Source organism: Falco rusticolus, chromosome 11 (genome assembly GCF_015220075.1).
Source record: "Falco rusticolus isolate bFalRus1 chromosome 11, bFalRus1.pri, whole genome shotgun sequence".
Taxonomy (NCBI): Eukaryota; Metazoa; Chordata; class Aves; order Falconiformes; family Falconidae; genus Falco; species Falco rusticolus.
In genome coordinates, this window is record NC_051197.1 from 31,333,414 (window position 1) to 31,354,249 (window position 20,836).

At 44.8% G+C, this 20,836-nt stretch overlaps 1 protein-coding gene across 1 annotated transcript in view; it reads right to left on the reverse strand.

The window, feature by feature from the left end:
- The window catches only part of NIBAN1 (niban apoptosis regulator 1), a 70,140-nt gene extending 53,295 nt beyond the window's left edge, over positions 1 to 16,845 (reverse strand). Inside the window, exon 1 of the mRNA XM_037404259.1 lies at positions 16,712 to 16,845. Within this exon, the coding sequence (XP_037260156.1) occupies positions 16,712 to 16,766 (55 nt within the window). The 5' untranslated portion in view covers positions 16,767 to 16,845. The remainder of the gene's footprint in view (positions 1 to 16,711) is intronic.
- Positions 16,846 to 20,836: the final 3,991 nt, after the last annotated feature.

A 20,836-nucleotide genomic window follows, 5' to 3' on the forward strand; every position in this document is an offset into this window, starting at 1 on the left:
CCAGCTGCTTCATACAAACAGGCAGGCTTTTGGTTAACTAAAGAGCACATCAGTGAAGGATGACTGAATAAGAACAGGCCAGGAATTTTGGAAAACTGTATTCACAAAAACCAACAATATGATTCATGGATTCTTTATAGCTTCCAATGTAAAACCCATGGCCACTAGGACAGAGTGCTGAAAAAGTGCATCTTGCAGTCTCTGCTTTATGCTAAGCTGGACTAGCAAAGATGCACCAAACCTTCGAAAATGAGCCAGTCAAGTTGAACCTTCTGGCTCCAAAACTCTGAGTTTACATGGAGTCATGACTTCCTCTTCGTGCGTCTCAGAAGTTCAGGGGTCAGGATAACAAAACACAGGTCTCAGATCTAACATACTGGGTTCCAATTTTGCTTGCAGGCATGTCCTTACGAGGGACACATGCCCCAGCTAAATGCCACAAAACTCATAGTCTAGGAGATGATAATCTTCTTACAACCTCTTTTGAATCAGTAACGAGGTCCCTGTGTCATAATTATTTCACTTTTAGAAGTACCTCTGTCACTAAGAAGATAGTATACATGGTTGAAGATTCAAAGGCATTTCTGAAAATTACTTTTGCTGCCAGCAGTGTGAGGCAACTTCTCACATTTCCAGAACTTCTGGATTCCAACCACCAGTGCCAGGTGGGTGCTCAGCACCTCTGAAGCCAAGCTGAAAGTCTAAATGCCAACTGAAGTTCTAAAAATTACAAATTTTGTGTGGATGTATTAAAAATACCTGCTTAGTGTGCTTCAGGAGAACCTTCTGTGACAAAAAAAGAAAGCATAAGATGTTATCTCATTCAAGAATGACTAGTACGGAGCAATGTGAAGAAAGCTGGAGGAGATAATGCAGTCCCATGATTCAGCAGATACCCTAACATGCTTTTTAAACTCTTAATTCCTAGGGTTCCTCTAATTTGTAAAATAGTGTATTTTGAAATTGAGAGAAAACAGAATTATAGTCAAGAAACATGTAAGATACAAAAGTAAAACCGCTTCACTAGCCAGCACATGTATTATTTTTTTTAAAGTTATTTAAATAAAAAGTCTTTTAAATGCATTAGAACTAAGTTTTTTGCCAAACTGCTCCAGCAAACTGATTTTTTAAGCATACGCTCTTCTTTACTTGTCTGCTGTATATAAATTGCGTATCTTCTGGTTAACATATTATTCAGTCCAGAATAATTACACATCAGAGAGGTGCCTAATAAGCTAATCTTTAAACTCTACAGATCTAAAAAAAGATCCTAAGGCCTGTTTTATGAATACAGAATGGCGTCAGCTGACAAATATATGGCACAATCCATATTATTGTGGTTGCAACCAAGAACCACATGAATCAATGTTATGGGCTTGTTTTTGCATTATTCAAGATGACAGGATTTCTGAAGGAAAGCAAGAGCGTGCTCTATGATCACGAGAATCCACTATGAAGATGAAAGAAAATTAACCACACAGTATGGTAAAGAAAATACAGAATATAAGTAATACTGCATATTATCAGCAGTGTGCACTTCACTGGAAGACTCCATAAGGTTTTAAAAATCAAACAGCTGCTACCAAGAAGCAACAATGAATGGAAATACTTAGATTTACAACTAAAACTAACAAGGGACAGAATTGACAAAGAAATATTTTCAGTTACCATAACCATATTGTTTTAGACTTACATCAGACAAAAGCTATTTCAACAAGAAAACCTGTCTTAGCCAACAGCTGGAAAACTCATAGTCTTATTCTGGAAGGAAAGGGGACTTACTACTTTTTACAGATGTCTCCATCATCCAAAAGAAGTTAAAACTATGAATAGAGAGATGGGCCCCATCTGAAATATGGCTTTCACATCCTCCCAAGGCTGTGCACGCTCACATCTCTGGCACCAATTCAGCCTACGCTACTATACATAACAGTCACAGAAACTCAACCTGACATCTTGTATAGCATCCTCAGATTCAGCTTTAAATTTATTTTTGGTTCAGCCTCTCAGAAAATCACGTGTCCCTTCCTACAGAAGAACTCCAGGCACCTCAGCTATCAGGGAGGCTGGATTTTATTTCAAAAATTACTCTTTTGCAGACAGTAGCAATAAAACCCCAGCCAGTGTTCACCTACACCGTTCAGCCCCAACGCCCTGCACAACTCGGCTGTGAGAGCACCCTCCAAGGCAAGTCTGATTTCAGTTTATATTCATGAAAGTAACACCTGCCTATGCCAAGCGTTACAGAAAGAGCACAGCAACTTCTCAGTTGACCACACTTCCTGCTGCCTAAATATTTAAGGCACGCTAAGGAAAAACCATGTAGCAAGATTAATAGCTAACAAACCACAAGCTGTTGCTCAAAATTACCACCTAGTATTTTATACTCTTACCAACACGTTGGTTTTGTATGTTTGTTTACATTGGTAACTCCCTTGTATCTCAGTGTGGTATCAACTTCAGACACCCCCCATTCTGGTACGAGATGTGCCAAGCAGCTTCATGTTTTTTTCCATGCGTAAGGGAAGTTGGTGTTAAGTTCACATGGGGGCCTTCCTTCTTCGTTCCCTTCAAACCCAGCTTCTTCCTCCAAAAAATGCCAGCGTGGCTTCTCGCTGGGCTGCTTCAGTTTATGATTTGTCACCGCTACTTGGCCACAGCTCCCAAGAGATTATCACAAACACATCAGGCCCTTAATGCCCAACCTCCAAAGTCTTCTACAGAAGCTTCTTTAGCGTTGCAGATCTCAGATGGGTCTCACAGCAAATACGGCCTCAATTCTGCTCTTACTCCTCACTGCTTGGGTTGGACATGGTTTGAAAGCAGCTTGCTGCTGGGCCCTCCTGCTCTCAGCTAAAAAGCAGTTGAAACTCAAGAAGAGGAGGAAGGAATTGGAGCTGTGGTAGAGAATGCTGAAATACACACAACAACATGGGGACCTTTCTTCTACAGCTCCTGTGGAAACCCCATAATGGGACAATTGGACTGGCACTGCTGGGCTAACAAAACACCCATGGTCCCTCCAGTGGCACAGAAATTACGTACCACGAAGCCAAGCATGCACGCTGCTGCCATTCCTCAAAGAAAGCATCTGCCACATAACTAAAATATTTATCTCTAAAGGAATGAGAGAAATGGGAGCTGAATCCTAATACTAGCCCTAAAAATGCAGTGTGGCCAATGCAGCAGACCAGTGAAGTACCACAGATGTAGAAGTAAGGTTAAATTAGGATTCAAGTTTGCAAGATGCTTTGATTTGGGCATCCAGAGAGAGAGGTACTCAAATCCCACATCAGTCCATATGGACACCAACATCCTTCCCCATTCCTTCAGTCTGGTTTGGACCAGCAGGCTGACAGAAGCAGCTATCGGTATCATTTTCTACCCAGCACACGATTTGCTTCTGTAGTTCACAAAGTTTTTTTAACTTCCTTGAGATCAGTTTCTTCAATTAAATACATTGTGATGGCTGAAGTAAGACTTTGGCATGGGTTACAAACACCTTTGACATATCGGTTGGACTCCGATAAAGCTCACGGAAACTGGGAGCAATGCCTGTCCTGTGGCCTTTCACTGGTCTGCTCGAGACCTCTTTCCAACTTGTTAACGTTTGATTTGTACCACAAACTGAATAAATGGGCAAGGAGGCTAACACAGCTTGCCATCCTGCTTTGGAGAGAAAATATCAGATTCTTGAGGTAAACAGAAGATTTATTATGCTTCATATTCAAACGGATGTATGTCCCTCCATCACAGAGTACACACCTGGATTAATTGGGTTGATTTCCCTGGATTAAATCCTCCTGTGCAGCACATGCAGGTTTGCTTCACAGGATTTCTGATTGTTTATCTTTTTTTAAAGCAAAAGATGCTGGAACAACCATTGGCTCCAGTCTATCAAGCCTCCCGTGCAAGTTATAGGAAGCTACACCAGGGAGCTGTGCACCCACCAGCCTTCATTTTAGTACATTATAATACTGAGCAATACCTCTGAGGTCTGATCCATGAAATGCCAGAGACTGGTTTGGTTTGTATAAAAAGTTTACAGCTTCATTTTAGGGCATCGCCCTTTCCTCCGCACACAGCTGATCTGCTAACTCCAGCCTGCCCAGGAGGTGGATGTGCCTTCACCGTGCTGGCTGACACTTCACGGAGTCACAGAACAGGCGGGGTTGGAAGGCACCTCTGGAGACCATCCAGTCCAACCCCTGCTAAAGCAGGGTCACCTGGAGCAGGTTGCACAGGGTCACATCCCGGTGGGGTTTGAATGTCTCCAGAGCAGGAGACTCCACAGCCTCTCTGGGCTGCCTGTGCCAGGGCTCTGCCACCATCAAGGCAAAGTTCTTCCTCCTACTCAGACGGAACTGCCTGTGTTTGTTTGTGCCCATTGGCCCTTGCCCTGTTGCTGGGCACCACTGAAAAGAGCCTGGCCCCATCCTCTTGACACTCGCCCTTAAGATATTTGCAGATGTTTTCTACTTTCCTTTTGGGTTTTGGGCAATGTTTCAGTTCGGAATAATTTTTTCAACATCACTTTGTAGGAAATGGCATAGCCTCAGCTGATGCCCGCCCTTCTTCGTTAGAAGTACAGCACCATAACAGACCTGTGCTCCTAGCACAGGGTCATCACATGATCGTTTTGCCTTCTTCAAATGTGGGCCACAAGACGGGTAAAGGAAACTGTTTCCTGGCCATAGCTGGAAAGAAAACCCACTGCAAATTACCAAGCTTGGTAAAAACACTAATAACTAACTAAACAACCATGATTACATTTTAAAAGCATATGAAAATCAAAAACTTGTGTCTTCTCTGTACCTCTAATTCAGACAGTCTCCTTTTCTATGTGCATTTGAAACACTTTTAAAGGGTGGTGGGACACTGGCACCAGAGAAGCAGTGGATGCCCCATCCCTGGAAGTGCTCAAGGCCAGATTGGACGGGGCTTGGAGCAACCTGGTCTGGTGGGAGATGTTCCTGTCCACGGCAGGGGGGTTGGACTAAAGGTCCCTTCCAACCCAAACCATTCTATGCCTCTATGATCTTTTCTCCTCCAAAAGCAGCATAAAACCCACCAAAAACTTAGATCAGCTGACAATCTGGATAATTTTTTGAGTCCTCCTTCCAGACACATCAAATGCAACCCTGACATCTGGACACCTCCCTCCAGCCACACTCACGAACTGTCACTATCCTCAAACACTCCTTGTGTCAGTTGTTTTGCTGCTGCTTCCCTGGCTCAGAGCAAAGATGATGAAGCACAAGCAGCAGCGGTTACAGCTACTTTTCTTTACAATCACACCTAAAAATACTACCTTCTAATCAACTCCCCATTCACGGCAGAGCTCTGAAAGTTTGTGGCATGGTGAGCTGGAAATAGCAGGGAGCTGATTTATATTTAAGGCAGGCAAATACCACCCCAAAGAAGCAGATCCTGTCTCTATATCTTCTACAAGATGTAAAGCTGGACAGAATGTATATCACTCATGGAAGAAGCTCTCAGCTGGCTCCTGCCACCTTCTTTTTCTGATTTGCAAAAGTGGGGAGTGCCCGCAGTCACAACTGAGCACTGCTGGAGCCTGGCTGGAAATCCGGGGAGAGCATTAAAATGGCCAGTTGCCTGAAAAATTAAGCACTAGGTTTGTCAAGCCCCAAATTAATAGCCATAATTCCTCATGTATGAAATAAAATACCATCACCTATCACTGTATCTCAGCGGGATGATCAGCTGATTGATGCCTGCACGGGACTCTGTAGCTTGGCAGGTGTACAGGAAATCTCAGAAGGGGAAAAAAAAAAAAAAAAAGACCAAAGCAAACAACAAATCTGGGGCTTCCTACTGAATGAAGCCAATAGAAAAATATATCAAAAAGCTGCCTTTGTACCCTGGTCTCCCTCAAACAACAGGGGCAAGTTCAGGGCTTTGATCCATGGACCTTTTCACTAACACAGTAAGCTTATGCGATAGAAAGTCGTGTTTGCTTTGTGGCATCACCTTTATCTACAGGGTTGAACTGCTGCTGGTAGCTGTAGGTGTCACAGCTATTTGCTAGCCTGCACAAAGAGCAAACGTGGAAGCGACAGGGTTTAGTTCAGCAGGGGAACACTGGGCAGTGGATAGAAACCCTTCCCACTCGCCTCTGGCTTGCCTTATTCCAGCTCTACGGCCCTCAGCCCCTTCCCTGCTCTTGCAGGATATGCTTGAGATGCTCAACAGAACATCCAAAGAGAGGAAAACCACGCTTTCTTTAGCTTAATTCTCAGAAAAAAAGAAAAAAAACCCCAAAACCTCATCCACTTTAGCTGCAGTTTTCTCAAAAATGCAATTTGAGGCCACTTAGCATGGAAACTTCAGCCTGAACAGCTGAAGACTGGCAAAGCCTCATTTGCAACTGAAAACAGTGGAAAGTGTCTGGCAGACTAAATTACAGACAACAATACTCTTTACAGAATATCTGTAAGAGCAAAAAAGCCTTGTTTTTTTTCCTTTGCACTGACCCTGCCATTAAATCTTTGCCTGGGGATGATGAAAGCTTGCTTTTCCTGTAGCGTGACCACTATAATATGTGGAATATCAAGTGAAAATCTGCAAGGATTCTCCGTTATCACCTTCAACAGACGCAAGCTGGTCTTTAGACAACACCTAAGATATTTAACATCCCCAATGCTGCTTCAAGAATCGGATCTTCAGTTATCATCATCGCAATAAAACTCTGCAGAGAATCTCAGCACAAATAGCAACTGTGGTTTCACGCAGAGGAAGGAAAATACGTAAAGCTTTAAAAATTGCCTCCTAAGATAACAGATGAGGGGGGGCTAAAGAAGAATGCTAGCTAAAAGGACAGCGATGAGTGAGCTGGAACGCTGAGCGGTGGGATGGCGGTGGCATCTTTTGTAAATTTGAAGCAACAATGCCCACATTGCTCTGAAAAAGAGTAGGGAAAAGCTGATGGGCAGTAAGCTTCCAGATATGGCACACGAGGGCAATTTTTGTTTTAGCTGGGATCCCAAGCACACAGAACTAAAAACCAGCAGTAAATCCAGGAAGGTATTACTTCAGAGAATCAGGCATCACAGGCAGCGAGCACGGGATCTTTAGAAACTGTATGCATGGACAGAGCTGGTTTTGAGCTCCAAAAAACCTGCAGCTACCTTGACCTGGGGAACATAAACCTTCATGGGAAGTCCCAGATGTTTTTATAACATAAAGAAGCTGCAGACATTTTTTCCTAAGGTCAGCTGTGAAAGTATTTAGTGATCACGAGTGCTTAAACATCCAGCTGGTCCCTAGCACGTCCCGTAGCTGTTAACCCTGCCTGGCTTTGACACATCAGCACGGTGCAGCTGGAACTGATGCAGAGGCCTGACCCTGCTCCGGGGACTGGCACAGGCTGCTTCTCCTCAGCCTGGCACTCCCTGGTCCCTGCCTTTGATCCTCTGGGCCTTTGCTGTAGCTTTGTGTGGTTTGCCTGCTTGAAGAGTAAACAACCAGGAACAAGGATTGCCTTACACTGCTTGTATCACGACACGATTTATGAGGACTAACGTGTCCCACACACAACAACGAACACACAGTTCGGGTGTTTCTGTGAGTTACCTGTTGCAGTGCATGAGAGCCGCAGTCAAAACATGCTTCTAACACCGCACAGTGAACCTGGAAAAAACAGCAGCATTTTGGGGGAGCGATGAACTGTCTTACACCATCACCAACGATCTCCTTGCAAGTCCACCATCATCTGAAAAGGCACCACCACTGCTGGTGTTGTCAGCGGAGAGACCGAAAACAGGCCAGGCACTGACGTGGGTGGCTTTCTTCGGCATGCCACCTGGCCAGAGACTGTAGCGGGGAAGATGCACCACGTTCGCGGCTTAAGCAATGACATCTTGAAGAAACAACCTGAAGATCAGCTGACGTGCTCACTTTGCATAAATCTCAAAAGCAGAATTTATTCTGAAGGACAGACGTGGCTCACTGGGAAGACACGTAAAGGAGGCAGCAAGCCAGGAAGCTCTGGCGCTGTTTTCCACTGTGGAGCTCATTCACTGCTGCCCCCATGGCTGGAGCTCCCCCAGCCCGCCGAGCAGCACGGTGCTGGGCACGGTTTGAGGCAGTCCCAAAGGAGCGTGTGCTGCCCCGACCTGAACAATTGGCACAGCCCCCTCCGAGATCCCGGAGCGTGACCACACAGCACCTGCAAGGGCCAGCAGCAAACACCGACCAAGCACCACGGTCACAGTCACGCTCTGAGGGCTGACATGGCACCTCCTCCTTGTCACATCGGCCGCCACAGGCTCAGCAGACACACGCCCGAGACACACGTGGTGGGTCTGGCTCTGCACAGAATGCAATCTGCGTGAAATCACCGCACGTCCGCCACAACAAAAGCCTCCGGAGCATCTGCACGCTCCTTAGGAACTGCGCTGCTCAGGGCAAGGCAGAGCAACAGGCTTAAAATCAAGATCATCACAAATAGCTACTAAAAATATGTTTTGGATGTTATTTTGGGATTCAAAAATTTATTTAGAAAATAAATTAACTACCGTATTCTTGCTTCCACTTATTTCCCAGAAGAATTTTAACCATACAAAAACAATCTACATATTTTTGAAAACTATGTTGCTTTCAACATTTTAATCATCTAACTAGAAGGACCCAAGAGTCAGCCTTGCTTTTGTTCTCTACTTCCTGATACTGCTAGCTAAAACAACTACCTAGTTTTTTTAAAAAAGATGCAATAACTAAATAACAACTTTGGTAGCACTACAATGGCCTAACATGTAGGCTTAAAGCTTTAGTACTACCCAAAGTGTAAGAGCAACTGTTCCTGTCTGAGGTATCAACTAATATCACAGAAGCCTGAAGATTAAAGTTTTATGATTTCAAAAATAAACGATTAAATACCTAGGGAAACTAAGTCACCAAAATCTTAGGTTATGCGTATCAAGTTAAGCATTAGTATAAAATCACCACCAAACTCTTTTTATATATACGACTAATAAAGAAATACAGGATAAAGTTTTTAGAAAACCCAAACAGGTGAACCCTTTCCTCACACAAGTTTGGGCCATTTCCACAAGCTTTAATCTCGCTTTTCTGTAAGTTGGCTTCGTTTCATCACTGTCCTTTAACTGCAAAGCAACTAAAATGCTTGCATGCATGTTCAAAAACTTGCAGCCACTATTATAGTTCTTCTAGCGCGAAGAGAACAGCAGGTTCATTATATGCAAACAGAAAAGCTGTAGAAAGAAGTGCTGTGTACTTTAAAGCAGCCATGACCACATTGCTTATGAATATCATCCTTCCCGACCTAGACACTGGCTTTTCAGCTGCTACTGCCCAAAGGCATCAACAACAAAGCCGCTTTAATCATCTCAGAGCTTGCTTTCTCCCCCTTTAATATCAATACAATTTCTATCAGATGCAAAGACTGTCTTACAATTTGTGGCCAAGCTGCACTAATTAACCTCCAATCTTCAAGATTTTGGAAAATATCAAGTACAAAAGCACAGCAGACTGCACTCTTACAGTGTGCCTCTCAATTACAGGTTTCTTGGGCAAAGGTGAGCATATTTCACACTCTTTCTGTTGGGAAGTGCTTAATTAAACATTGTACATAGTTTTTTCTACATAGACGGCAGAAAAGCATCAAAAATGCTACATGCCTTCCCCTACCACTCTGTGGTTTCCCTTCACTCACAGTACCATAAAAAACTGACCTTCTTTCCCAGAAAGAAACCACCTTTCAGTTTTCAAACCTATGCTCTGTAGCAAGCATTAGCACATCATCTTTAAGGTTAGTTCTTGTGCAAGCAGCACAGTTTGCTTTGGTGTAAGGGAGCTTGAGATGATGCTGCTGAAGAGGCAAGGAGCCTAACCTGGCTTCCCAGATGCTTTGGCAGAAGCTGTGCCACAAAATGGATAACCAAGATTGCTGGGTTTCTGAAAATGTCAAGTGATCACAGACAACCCTTTAACTGACAAACCAAAGAACAGTATCTTGCCTCCTGCTTTGATTAGGGAAATTCTTGACCATGCCTGTTGCAAGACAATATGACTGTGAACTTCCAAAATTGCTCATGGTACTTTTGAAAATTAATAAATGGGACTGTATGAGCAATGGAAACTGAACAGAGAAGGTATCTCCTGCCCTAATCTCCCAAAGCTAACATCTGGAAGTTACCAAGTACAGTATATTCTGTTCAAGTTGGGTGGCAAATACCTTTCCCATCAATCACATCCCTGGACGTCTTCTGCTTGTTCAGTCGAAAGCTAAGATAAAGTGCCTGGCCCCATGAATTAAAGAATATAAAGGACCAAAGAGAAGTTGCCTCTCCTTTCCAACACAGACAGGCACCATTTATTAAAACTATGGAGCCAGTGGCGGATTTTTATCCCAACAGCAACAACCTCTCTGAGGACTAAAACTTCCAAGAAAGCAAGTAAAGCCAAAAGGATTTTTCTTCAAAATCTTACTTCTTAAGGTCTTCAAGAACTTGAAAACTTAGCAAGGTGCATATAATAAAGAATAGAATCTCATATCCATACTGAAATGTTAATTTCTTATGCACTTTACATCATTTTTTCATTCCATGGGTATTTATGCCTATTTGGATTGGACCAGGTAGTACTTGCTCAGTGCTAACCCACAATCATGAATTCTGGATTCAATACATGTTTGTAAAAGAAAATACTATTCTGCCTCTTCCTTGGATTTTGGGAAACACAAAAAAATCGTATCAGCTTTTACCACAAACTTCAGAATGTGAAAATGAAAAGCACCCTCTAAGAGCCATGAAGTAGATGCTGATAATGTAGACACACCACACTCCTGCTCTTTTTGATGCTACAGCCACGCTCACCTGCAGAAAACTTGAGGGGTTTCCAAAACACAGCAAGACTTAGCTCGTACCAGGCTGAGAGAAAAGGCAGTAAGTGCGGCCAGATTTTTTACAAAACTCTGTTATACTTGCAGTTGTACACCAAATTAAAACCAGAAGGACTACGCGACAGTTTAAAGCAGAAAATCCAACATGCACTCTGAGGGCCTGTCCAGAAAAGGCCAACTTTTCCAGAATTAATTCCAAGTTATTCTTCCATCCTCCAGCATCCCTGCTCATGGCTCTGTGCAGAGAATTTCACTCCAGAGCTGTGTCAGGCACTTGGGTTATCTCCCTCCAAGGATGGGACTTCTCTCCGTCCAGCCGATGGTATTTGTTCGAACGGCTTCTTGTAAAGCTAGCGACTGATTTTCTTGCCTTTTAAGCAAAGGGTAAACCACGTTCCTCTAAAATTTGACAGAACAGGAGGAGTCTACCTGCTTTTTTCAAGTGCGCTGCATCTTGTATGGACACATTTAAAGTGTTTCATCCTTGTGCAAAAAAAACCCCATCTTAATTAGTACCATACTGACATTCACAGGCCAAACAAATGACTAGAAAGAAACTTCTTACAGACATTAAGTAATAGCTTTCACTGTTGGCTGAGAAGAAGAACGTCTGGAAGGTCTGCTCAGAGGAAAGTCCTGAACAATGAGGAAACCCACAGGGTGCACCCCTGGGCACCACAGGGTCACAGCACTGTTGCTGTGTCCCTTGGCCAGGCTGTCCCATCTGTGTGAGGAAAGAGATGGAAAAGAAGGGAAGGAACAGAAGGAACAGAAGAAAAACTGCATTTAAACAAACAAATCAAAAGCAAATTACTACAGAGCCTCGTCCTGTGCACAGCGCTTTACATTTATAGAAATGGGTGGATTCGATACGGCCAAGCACACTGAGCATCTTTAATAAAAAAACAACCTCCAGAGAAATTCAATTTTTTGTATACTAAACTCTTTGGAAGATGTACCTGTTGAAATTACTGGCGTCGGGTGCTTGAAATCTCTCCACCTCTGCAAATCTAAAAAAAATCTGGTCCTAACAGACTACACGTGACAGGGCAGGGCTTGGTCCCCTACAACTGCTGCTGCTGAGACCGCAGAAATGGAAAATCATTAAGACTCTCGGGGCCATTTTCACCTTCTCCCCACTGCGAGATCTGCTTCCTTGATTGTTTCTTACTGAGTATTAAGAGACACAAAGCAGAAATTTTCTATCAGCAATCTTTAAACCCCCAGCACAAACTCTCAGGGCACAGTACCAAGTTGTTTTAACAGGCACTTTCATCTTTTCCCCCAATTTTGTGATTGCACCCCGAGTCCATGACTCCTCACTACCGCCCCGCACCGCTCCCTGTTGGGTGTAACACTCATTAAATATCATTAGACAAATCATGCAATGAAAACCTCCCATCACAAGTTTAGCCCATGCCTCATCAAACTGAAAGCATGAATTTTTTTAATAAACTCTTTTCACATGACCAACTCCCAGTCTCCTAATTATTACTGCTATTTTTTAAACTCCATCTATTTCACTGGCATCCTGAATAATTCCCATGTGATCCCACCATAAACCTACAAAGAAGGATTACCTCCACCACAAGTCTCCTTCTTTTTTAAGGGTTCAGTCCAAAACCTAGAGGAATTACTATAAAATTTTCTTCTAATTTCAGGGGCCTCTAAATCATTGTACTGCTTATAACGTTGTGTGTATGTATTTTAAATATCTTAAGGATCTTAAATAAATGGAAAAAAATATTTTTCCATAGGTATGGCTAGAAAAACAGGCTCGTGCTACACATAAGACACCTTTGAAACTGCTAAGGTTTCAAGACTAGTAATGCCACAGCGCATGTGGTCTGGCTTTCTGCCCCACTCCTCCTTGCTGGCACTACACAACCTCCTACTCTCCCCTAAATATCCTCCACCCACCTTCTCACAGTGGACACAAGCCACCCCCAGCACTCAGAGGAGTCCCTGCTGACTCATTTCATCATTATCTTACTATGACATGAATTTCCTTCAGGTAGGAGTAAGGAATATTGGGTCTTGACATTTTACTCACAATTTCATCTCACAATAATGACCGATTTTCATTCATCTCTACTTGAAAAAGACAAAAAGATTTTGGGACGGCTTGCAAAATGTAACTTCGTGCTACATATATATAGTTTCTTAATGCAAAGATTTTCTGAGCATAAAAATTATTTTGCAGAACACTGCCATCCCCAAATAAGTCTTTAGGCAGCTTGTGAAGTACCTGTCCCCAATTCAAACTTCCCAAGGATGATCCTTGCGATTTCAAACACAGTCTCACGTGTATCATACTGTGAAGACCACTTAAAAAATTACCCATTGGCATCATATCTTCTCTCCTTAGGAATTATTTGCTACAGGAAATGCACATTACCAGGTCAGTAATTATACTGGTTGACTTTCAGGTACGGCTCCAGATACCACCCCACGTAGAAGTATACAGGGCTCTCAATGATTTGCAGTCTGGCTGGTTCAACGCTACCACTTCTTCCTTAAAGGCATACCAGTTGAGGTCGGTTTAGGTGGAAATCACAATTCAGTAACCGAGACTCCACACAGGATGCCTTCATGCGTTTCTCCAGGATTCATTTCTCCAGCTGGTCTCATGAGGCTTACACTTAGCCACCCACAGGGAAGCGCACAGAGCAAAGTGTCTCCCAGGCTCTACCTGGTGGCGCTGTGCCCAGGGCCATGTTCTCACTGGTTTATATAGACACCTACATGTATGTTTTTACATATTTTTTTTACATAATTTTACATAGCACAGAATTTTTGACCCTGTTTTGTTCTCCTCTCATCCCTCAAATAATGTGAGCAAATAGACTTTTGGAAATTAGAAAACCTGTAGATTTGTATGTATGTTGATGAAGAAACCCTACCAGTTTATTGCTGAAAACTCCACCTGCTGTCCCTTTAGCCCTCGGTCCCCCATTTCCATTTGTTATATTATGGTTTAGCTTAAATGTTGTCCAAATAAACGACAAGGCTTTACAACACAGGGACATGGCTTCAGACAAATTAAATTATCATTATGGCAGCAAGAAATTAAATTCTACCACCATGAGAACAACCATGCAGCAATCCTGCCCCACATCCAAGCAATGTTTAACTCTGCCCCACGCAATCCTGGCCAACGTGGAGCTGCCCGGCAGGCTGCAGAGCTGCCACGCCACCCAAGCAATCCTCTCTGCGGCAGGGGGAGGTTGGCGTGGCAGGAGTAACTCCCCAGATGCCAGAAGCAAGCTTCCCCCCCAAAGGCAAAGAAAGGGGAGCGTGAGCCGTCCACCAAGCTACGCCAAGGGAGATGTAAAAGCCTCGTGCTGAAACCAGGACATATAGATTACGAGGATAAATTTGTTTACCGAAATGCCAGCTGGGAGGGAGCGCTAGAGATGCTCTAGACCAAACTCTCGCTTGAAGTAATATGCAGGATTTCCTGCCTTGAGTTGAATGATATTTGGGCCAATATGAGTGAGCATCCCAAAATGTGCAAAGTTTGGAGAATGCCACTGCCTGCAGTCTCTGATCAAGATATGAGAGGCAGCACCCTTGAGCTTGCTGCCTCACAACCTCCCTCACCCGTGCCACCCCATTCAAGCACTACAGCTTGACAGCTCTACTGACAAAAAGCAGCTATTTCCCTTCCCTTTTTACTGAGGACTCCTCTGCATCATCTTTGGAGAAAAAAACCCCTTAAAACTCCCAGCCTCCTAGTAAAACCCACCTAACCTTTACGAAGCCAGCTAAAAACCATGCTGCTTATTCAATTCACAGAATCAGTGATTCAGCCTGCTTCCTCTCCAAACGAGGAGAGCTCACCACAGCACTCGCTCTGAAAATACATCAGACCAAGACATAGAAGACAAATAAGCAAGGTCTGAATCTTGCAGACTCCAGCTTCAGCATGAGCAGTAGGTTTGATGAACTGGCCAGACCACACTCTGATTTAAGATGCTCTTCCCAATTCCTTTTCCTTCTTGGAAATACTGATTTATGGGCAGCCTCTGTACAAAGTGCCTCGTTAATTATTTTTCAGAGCAAGAGTTTAGAGTGGAGGATCCTAACTTACAGCAAGAACGGCAGGGGATAAGCACAATGTTTTAATTCCTTTTTTTCACAGTGATTTTGCTTTATCACTTGCCTCTGCAAAGACATGATAGGCAAACGAGAGATGTGTCTGAAGAGCGGCACAGCTCCCAGCACGGCAGAGGCACCCTCCCTTCGAGCTGCAGGGACGTCTCAGTCCAGTTTCACACGTGTCCAAACGACAGAGGTTTCCCAACCCTCTGGCATGAGCTCCCCATTCTAATTCTACATTGATGTCCAGGGCAAACACCTGCACCACTTCCTCTTGCACAGCTGTGAAGAAGCTAACAAGCTCCCTGAATTTCCTATTTTTTTCCCAGTAATTGGAATTTAAATTATTTCAATTATTATAAATAAATTGTTATAAACAAGAATTTAGTAATTTTTGCAGCCTTTTCAGGTGCTCACAACCACCTCCAGTCAGGGAGCAGAAAACTTGAAATGCTGAATGTGGAAATCCAATTTTGGCTGCAGCACAGGGATGAGTGTAAACCAAAAAAGAAATCCATAGGGACTGCACCCTCGTGGCTCTGATGGGATCTGAAAACACCCTCCACGGGCAGGAGAAAATGACAATACTGAGGGGACACTGTAGAAAAACCTCAGCATACGAGGCCAGCAGCTTTGCTGACTGCTTTTTGGGTGAAAGCCATTTCATATTTGGACATCTTTCCCACTACAGGAATCTCTTGAAAGATCCACTGTGATTTCAGAAGAGTCCTAACAGAGAAGCAGTTCAACATTTTCACCCTCTCTACACCACAAAAGCCCTCCCAAAGCAGCAGAATAAAAGAACAAGCTCAGCTGCGAGCACCACCCAGGAGTCACTCTGTGGGGGTGAATCACCAGCACCGAGTTTGATCTCCCAGCCTGCAGCGGCAAGGATGTGTAACACACCATACTGGAACAGGGCTTCCCTTTCACATGCAAACTTTTATTCTGCTTGTAGATCTCCAGTCTTAAAATTTGCCTTGTAAATACTTTACCTGCTACCATACCGATAGAGCGTAGGTAGACAGGCAAGAGACAAATGTATTTCATCTTTTAACTACTGAAATAACAAAAATACCCCCAAAATACAGAATTACGCTCTTTTCCTTTGTAATTTAAAAGCAATATGCGTAAACCTAAAGCAATTTTTTGTTGTTTTCTCTCTCCTAACATTTTAATGGGATAAAAAAGTTGGTCTTACACAAGGCTGAGTAGCTCAATGGCACACCCACCTAGCAGTTCTCCCGCTGCCTTCAACGGGCTTTGCAAAACATCAGCCCATACGGTCTTGCCCCAATCCACTCTAGCAAAACCCGGTGCCTTACAGGTTTCAGCCGCCGGTGCTGCAGCGCCGGGACCTCGCTGCCACACGGCCCGCGGCCGCCCGCCCGCACCTCCGCACACTCGGGGGCTTTCGTCGCCTGCTCTTCGGCACGCTGTCACCCACCCGCCGGGAGCCTGCCAGGCGCTGCCGTTCGCAGCCCGGCCGCCCGTCCCCCGCCGGCCGCGCTCCCTCCCCGAGCACCGAGCAGCCTGCCCCGACCCCGCCGGCCCCACCGCCCGGCGCCCGGGCCCCCGGCTGGCGGCTGCACCGCGCCCGGGCCCCCGGGGACCCCGCCCGGAGCTGGGGCTGCCCTCCCCTCGCCCCCGGCTCTCCCTGCCAGCCCCCCGGCAGGCGCGGCGCCCGCTGCAGCGCTGTCCGGACGAGCCGCCCCGGCAGAGCCCTACCTCGAATGTAGGCGCACTTGCTCTCGTCCAGCAGGCTGGAGGCCGAGCCGCCCATGCTGCCGGGGCGCAGCCGGGCGCAGCTCTGCGGGCGCTGCCGGGGAGCGCAGCCGGGGAGTGCCGCCGCCCGGCCCGGCCCCGCGCTCCCGCCGCTTCCTCCCGCAGGCGCCGCCTCCCGCCCCCCGCCGCCAGGAGGAGGCCGGGCCCGGGGGGGGCTCCGCCGGCCCCGCTGCCCCCCGCCGGCCCCGCCGCCCCCCGGGGCGGCCCCTTGCCTGTCTGGGCGCTGAGGAGCGGGAGGTGGCAGGAGGCTCCAGCAGAAGTTGCAGAGGCGATGGAGAACACGTCTACCTGCCGGACAAGAGGGGAGGGCGGGGCTGGGCACGTGTCCCCCACCTCTTCTCTTTGGCCCATCATTTGTCTCCGCTTGCCCATCTGTCACTCGTAACGCCCATTGCAAAATCCACTTCCCCTTGGAGCCACGCTGAGACCCTCTAAAGTTTCCATGGAGGCTACTCTAAAGACCATCGATTACTCATGCAGTAGGTGTCGCAGGACTGAAGGCCATTAGAAATGTTCTCCAACATTTTTCAAGAAGGAAGAACCACCTGAAACATCCTTCAAAGAGGATGTTTCTTCTACAAGGCATGTTGAGATGGGATTCATGTGTCTCAGTCTTCAGGGCTGTATCTTCCCGCTCCAGTCAGCCTCTTACTGGGAACTCTGGTGGCCTATATAGGATGCTGTTGAATATATGATTACAGGATGAACGATGAACCTACACAAGCAGGCACTAACATGCATGTCACTTCAGTAAATACTGTCTGGTGTTCAAACCAACTTCCTAAAACACGCAAGAGCACCAGTTTGCAGATCTTTGGCACAGCGGTGTAAGATAGTACGGAATAATTATCCAAATTCCCTTGCCTCTGAATAATAATTCCAGTGACGCTTTATACCATATGTGACTTTAAGGTATTTTCTTCTGTTTTGCTGTTTTTCTAATGCTAATTCAGCTTACCAGGAACGGGCAGCATGCCATACATTACTGTGCCTCGTATGTTTAGTGAGGAGTTGGTGAGTCGCAGGAAGTGTGGATTGTGCTGACATGCGGGAGATTGGCAATGACTGGAAGTTACGTTTTCGACTTGAATACTTCTCGTTCAGCTTGTACATCTCTGTCGCTGGCTGTGAAGCTGCTCTCACATAGCTACGTTTTGCTCATGTAGCTTAGCAGTAGGTACGTCTAAGACTTTGCCACTCAGTTGATCACAGGATAGTTTAAAATGTTTGGGTTGAATCCTAGAACTTTTTAAACAAACACTAAACTTGATCAGGTTTGGCACAAGTTTGGCACATTGAGGATGGTATGTAACACCAAGTTTAGCACTCTGCTACACAGCCTCTTCCTTCAAGAAAGCTGGTTGAAGGCAACTTCAATATAATTCCTGCTCTCTGGGCACATGTCAGTTGTACCAACGTGTAACAGAGCAATTGTTTAACTACTTTGAGGAGACCAGGTTCATGCAGAGCACCGCTAAAAGAGCATTTCACAAGTTTATAGGTATCTCAGCTGAGAATATAATACTAAATCAAAGCACTTCTAGAAGTCAAGTGTGAATCAGACTCTATTATCAGTCTGGTTGCTTGTTAAGCTCTGCTTGAGAGCTCCGCACTTGCTCGCAGAAGGGTGGCTGCTACGGTTTGCCCGCTGCATGTGTTGGAGCTGTGGGAGTAGACAACGATGAGGAAATACTGTTTACTGTTGTGCATTTTAAAGGCATTAACTCAGATGAGAATTCAGGATCCGCTCTGTGTAGCATATCTTTTATCAAATGTATTTGAGAAGCCTTTCATAATCTATGGTCACATGTAATATGCAAGTCAGCTCTGGGAGTCTGGAGAGATAAACTATGGAAAATTCATGAGCCCTAAACTGGATTGCTATTCTGTCTCGTCATTTAGCAGATGAAAATATGCCAAATCCCAGAAGCTTTATACCCAAGAACAGATGTCAGCGTGCATACTGAATGGGAAACCTCCCTGCCTAATTACAGCTAGGGCAAAAACAAAATGAGAACTGAATACATCTTTTAATTATAACATTTTATACTTTGGTAATACCTGATCCCCAAGATCCCCAAGCATTTCACAAATGCTAGCTAATTAAAGATCATCATTTTCCTTTTAAGATAGGGAAATGCTGTGTTTTAATCGCAACATTTGTATCTTAAACAGCTTAAAAAGATACCATGAGAAATGTGAGCAAAGTCAGGAACAGATATAAATGATCCTGTTTCTATGCTGCTTAATAACAAAACCATCCTTCCCTAAGATAAGAAATTGGCCCTGCTAGATTTTAGTCTGATGTAACATATCCACACTGCAGCTCCCTTGATAAAGTAATACAATCAAAACAAAAATACCGCCAGAGGCAAAATAAATATTTTCCCACTTTTTCTCCTACGAAATCCTGATCTTTGAGGGGTTTTTCCCTTTACTGTCCCAAAAAGTTCCTTCTCTAAACACCTGTTTTGCATTAAATTTGAAAGGGCAACTTGGCTGAGCTCTTCCATCCCATAGAGAAAGTGAATTCAACAGAACCAGGAGAGGCACCTTCTCCTCAACAAAGGAATGAAGATCTGTGCCCGCAGCCTCAGCCACTTCACCCGTGGCACCTTGACATCGGGAGAGAGGTGGTTTCTTACGTCACCAGAGTCCAAGCTTCCCTCATGGTCTGGACCCACGAGGCAGCCAGTGAAAGTACTGGGAGCTCCTGTACCCCAAAAGTGCCGCGCACAGTCAGCACACTGCCTTATTATCAGCCTCCGACGCTATTTTGGGAGGGAGGGAGAAGGAGGTTCTCTCTCCAATCCCTTCTTCATTACCTCCCTGCGGAGGGAAGGGTAATGTAACCCTGATGTGCCACAGACATAGACATGATGAGCTCCACTCTCCATGCAAACAGGCATTACCACCGTAACAAACTTCCAGCGGCTCTTAGTCAAACACACAGTCCTTAACAGGTCCACAGGGCTGACAAACTGCAGACGTGTTATCAGAAGAACCGATAAAATCGTGGTCACATTGTTGGCCATTTCTGCTGTGTACCCACACTTGCCTAACCGTAAGGAAGGCATGCCAAGGAACCAGTTGCTTTGACATGCTGCATAATAGCACTTGACTGCGCCCTTTTCTTTAGAGGGAATGGCAGGGTTCATCCTGCATATACTTTCCCACACCCTTCTTGGTTGCCTCAGAAACACAGTTTATTATCAACCAGAAGCATTTAAGTGAAATGCGTATGAAATCCACTGGGAGAGAAACGTAATTATCCAGAACTACCTTACAAGATTTCTCCAAGGGAAAGCAGCCATTTCAAGAGCACCGACTTCTGTAAGCAGGATAACAAGGTGCTGTTGACAAAGACAGCTGCAAATACAATAAAACCATGTGGATAAATACTAATTATCTATTGCTAGAGGAAACTGTAATCATTATTGTCTGAAAGGCAAAACTAGGTTGCAGAAAGTAGTACCGAGAAGACATGTCATAAGATAAAAGCAGCCCTTTGCTCAGACAGGCTGTTGGTTGAAATCTATTATGAATCCTTTCCATCTAAGTAACAGAAAAATGTTACGAGTTATTTTCAAAAGGTTAGCAGAAGGTCTTAAAATCTAGCTGCAGAAGATACTCTAAGAAAATCACAAGTGTTCTGGCTGGAAAGCTAAAAATACTATTTTGATAAAATAGCCTTAAAAAAAAGTTAAGAGTTGGTTGTGCTTTAGCTACTACCCTAGTTCTGAGAGACGGGCAAGAAAGCACTGAAAACCCACAAACAGAAGAGTGGATTTGAATAGATTCTAAATCACAGAAACATGGAACATGTTTCATGGAACAGCCCAGGTTGGAAGTAACCTCAAAAGATCACCTGGTCCAACCTTTCATGGGAAGGGGAGCCTAGATGAGATGATCTAGCACCCTGCAAATGCATCTTGAGAACCTCTAGCGATGAAGTCTACCGCGTCCCTGGGGAGATTGTCCAGTGAACAACTGTTCTTACTGTAAGAAGTTTCTGACTTAGATCAATATGAAATGAAAAAGCATGATGTGGACACAGTATATTAAGTG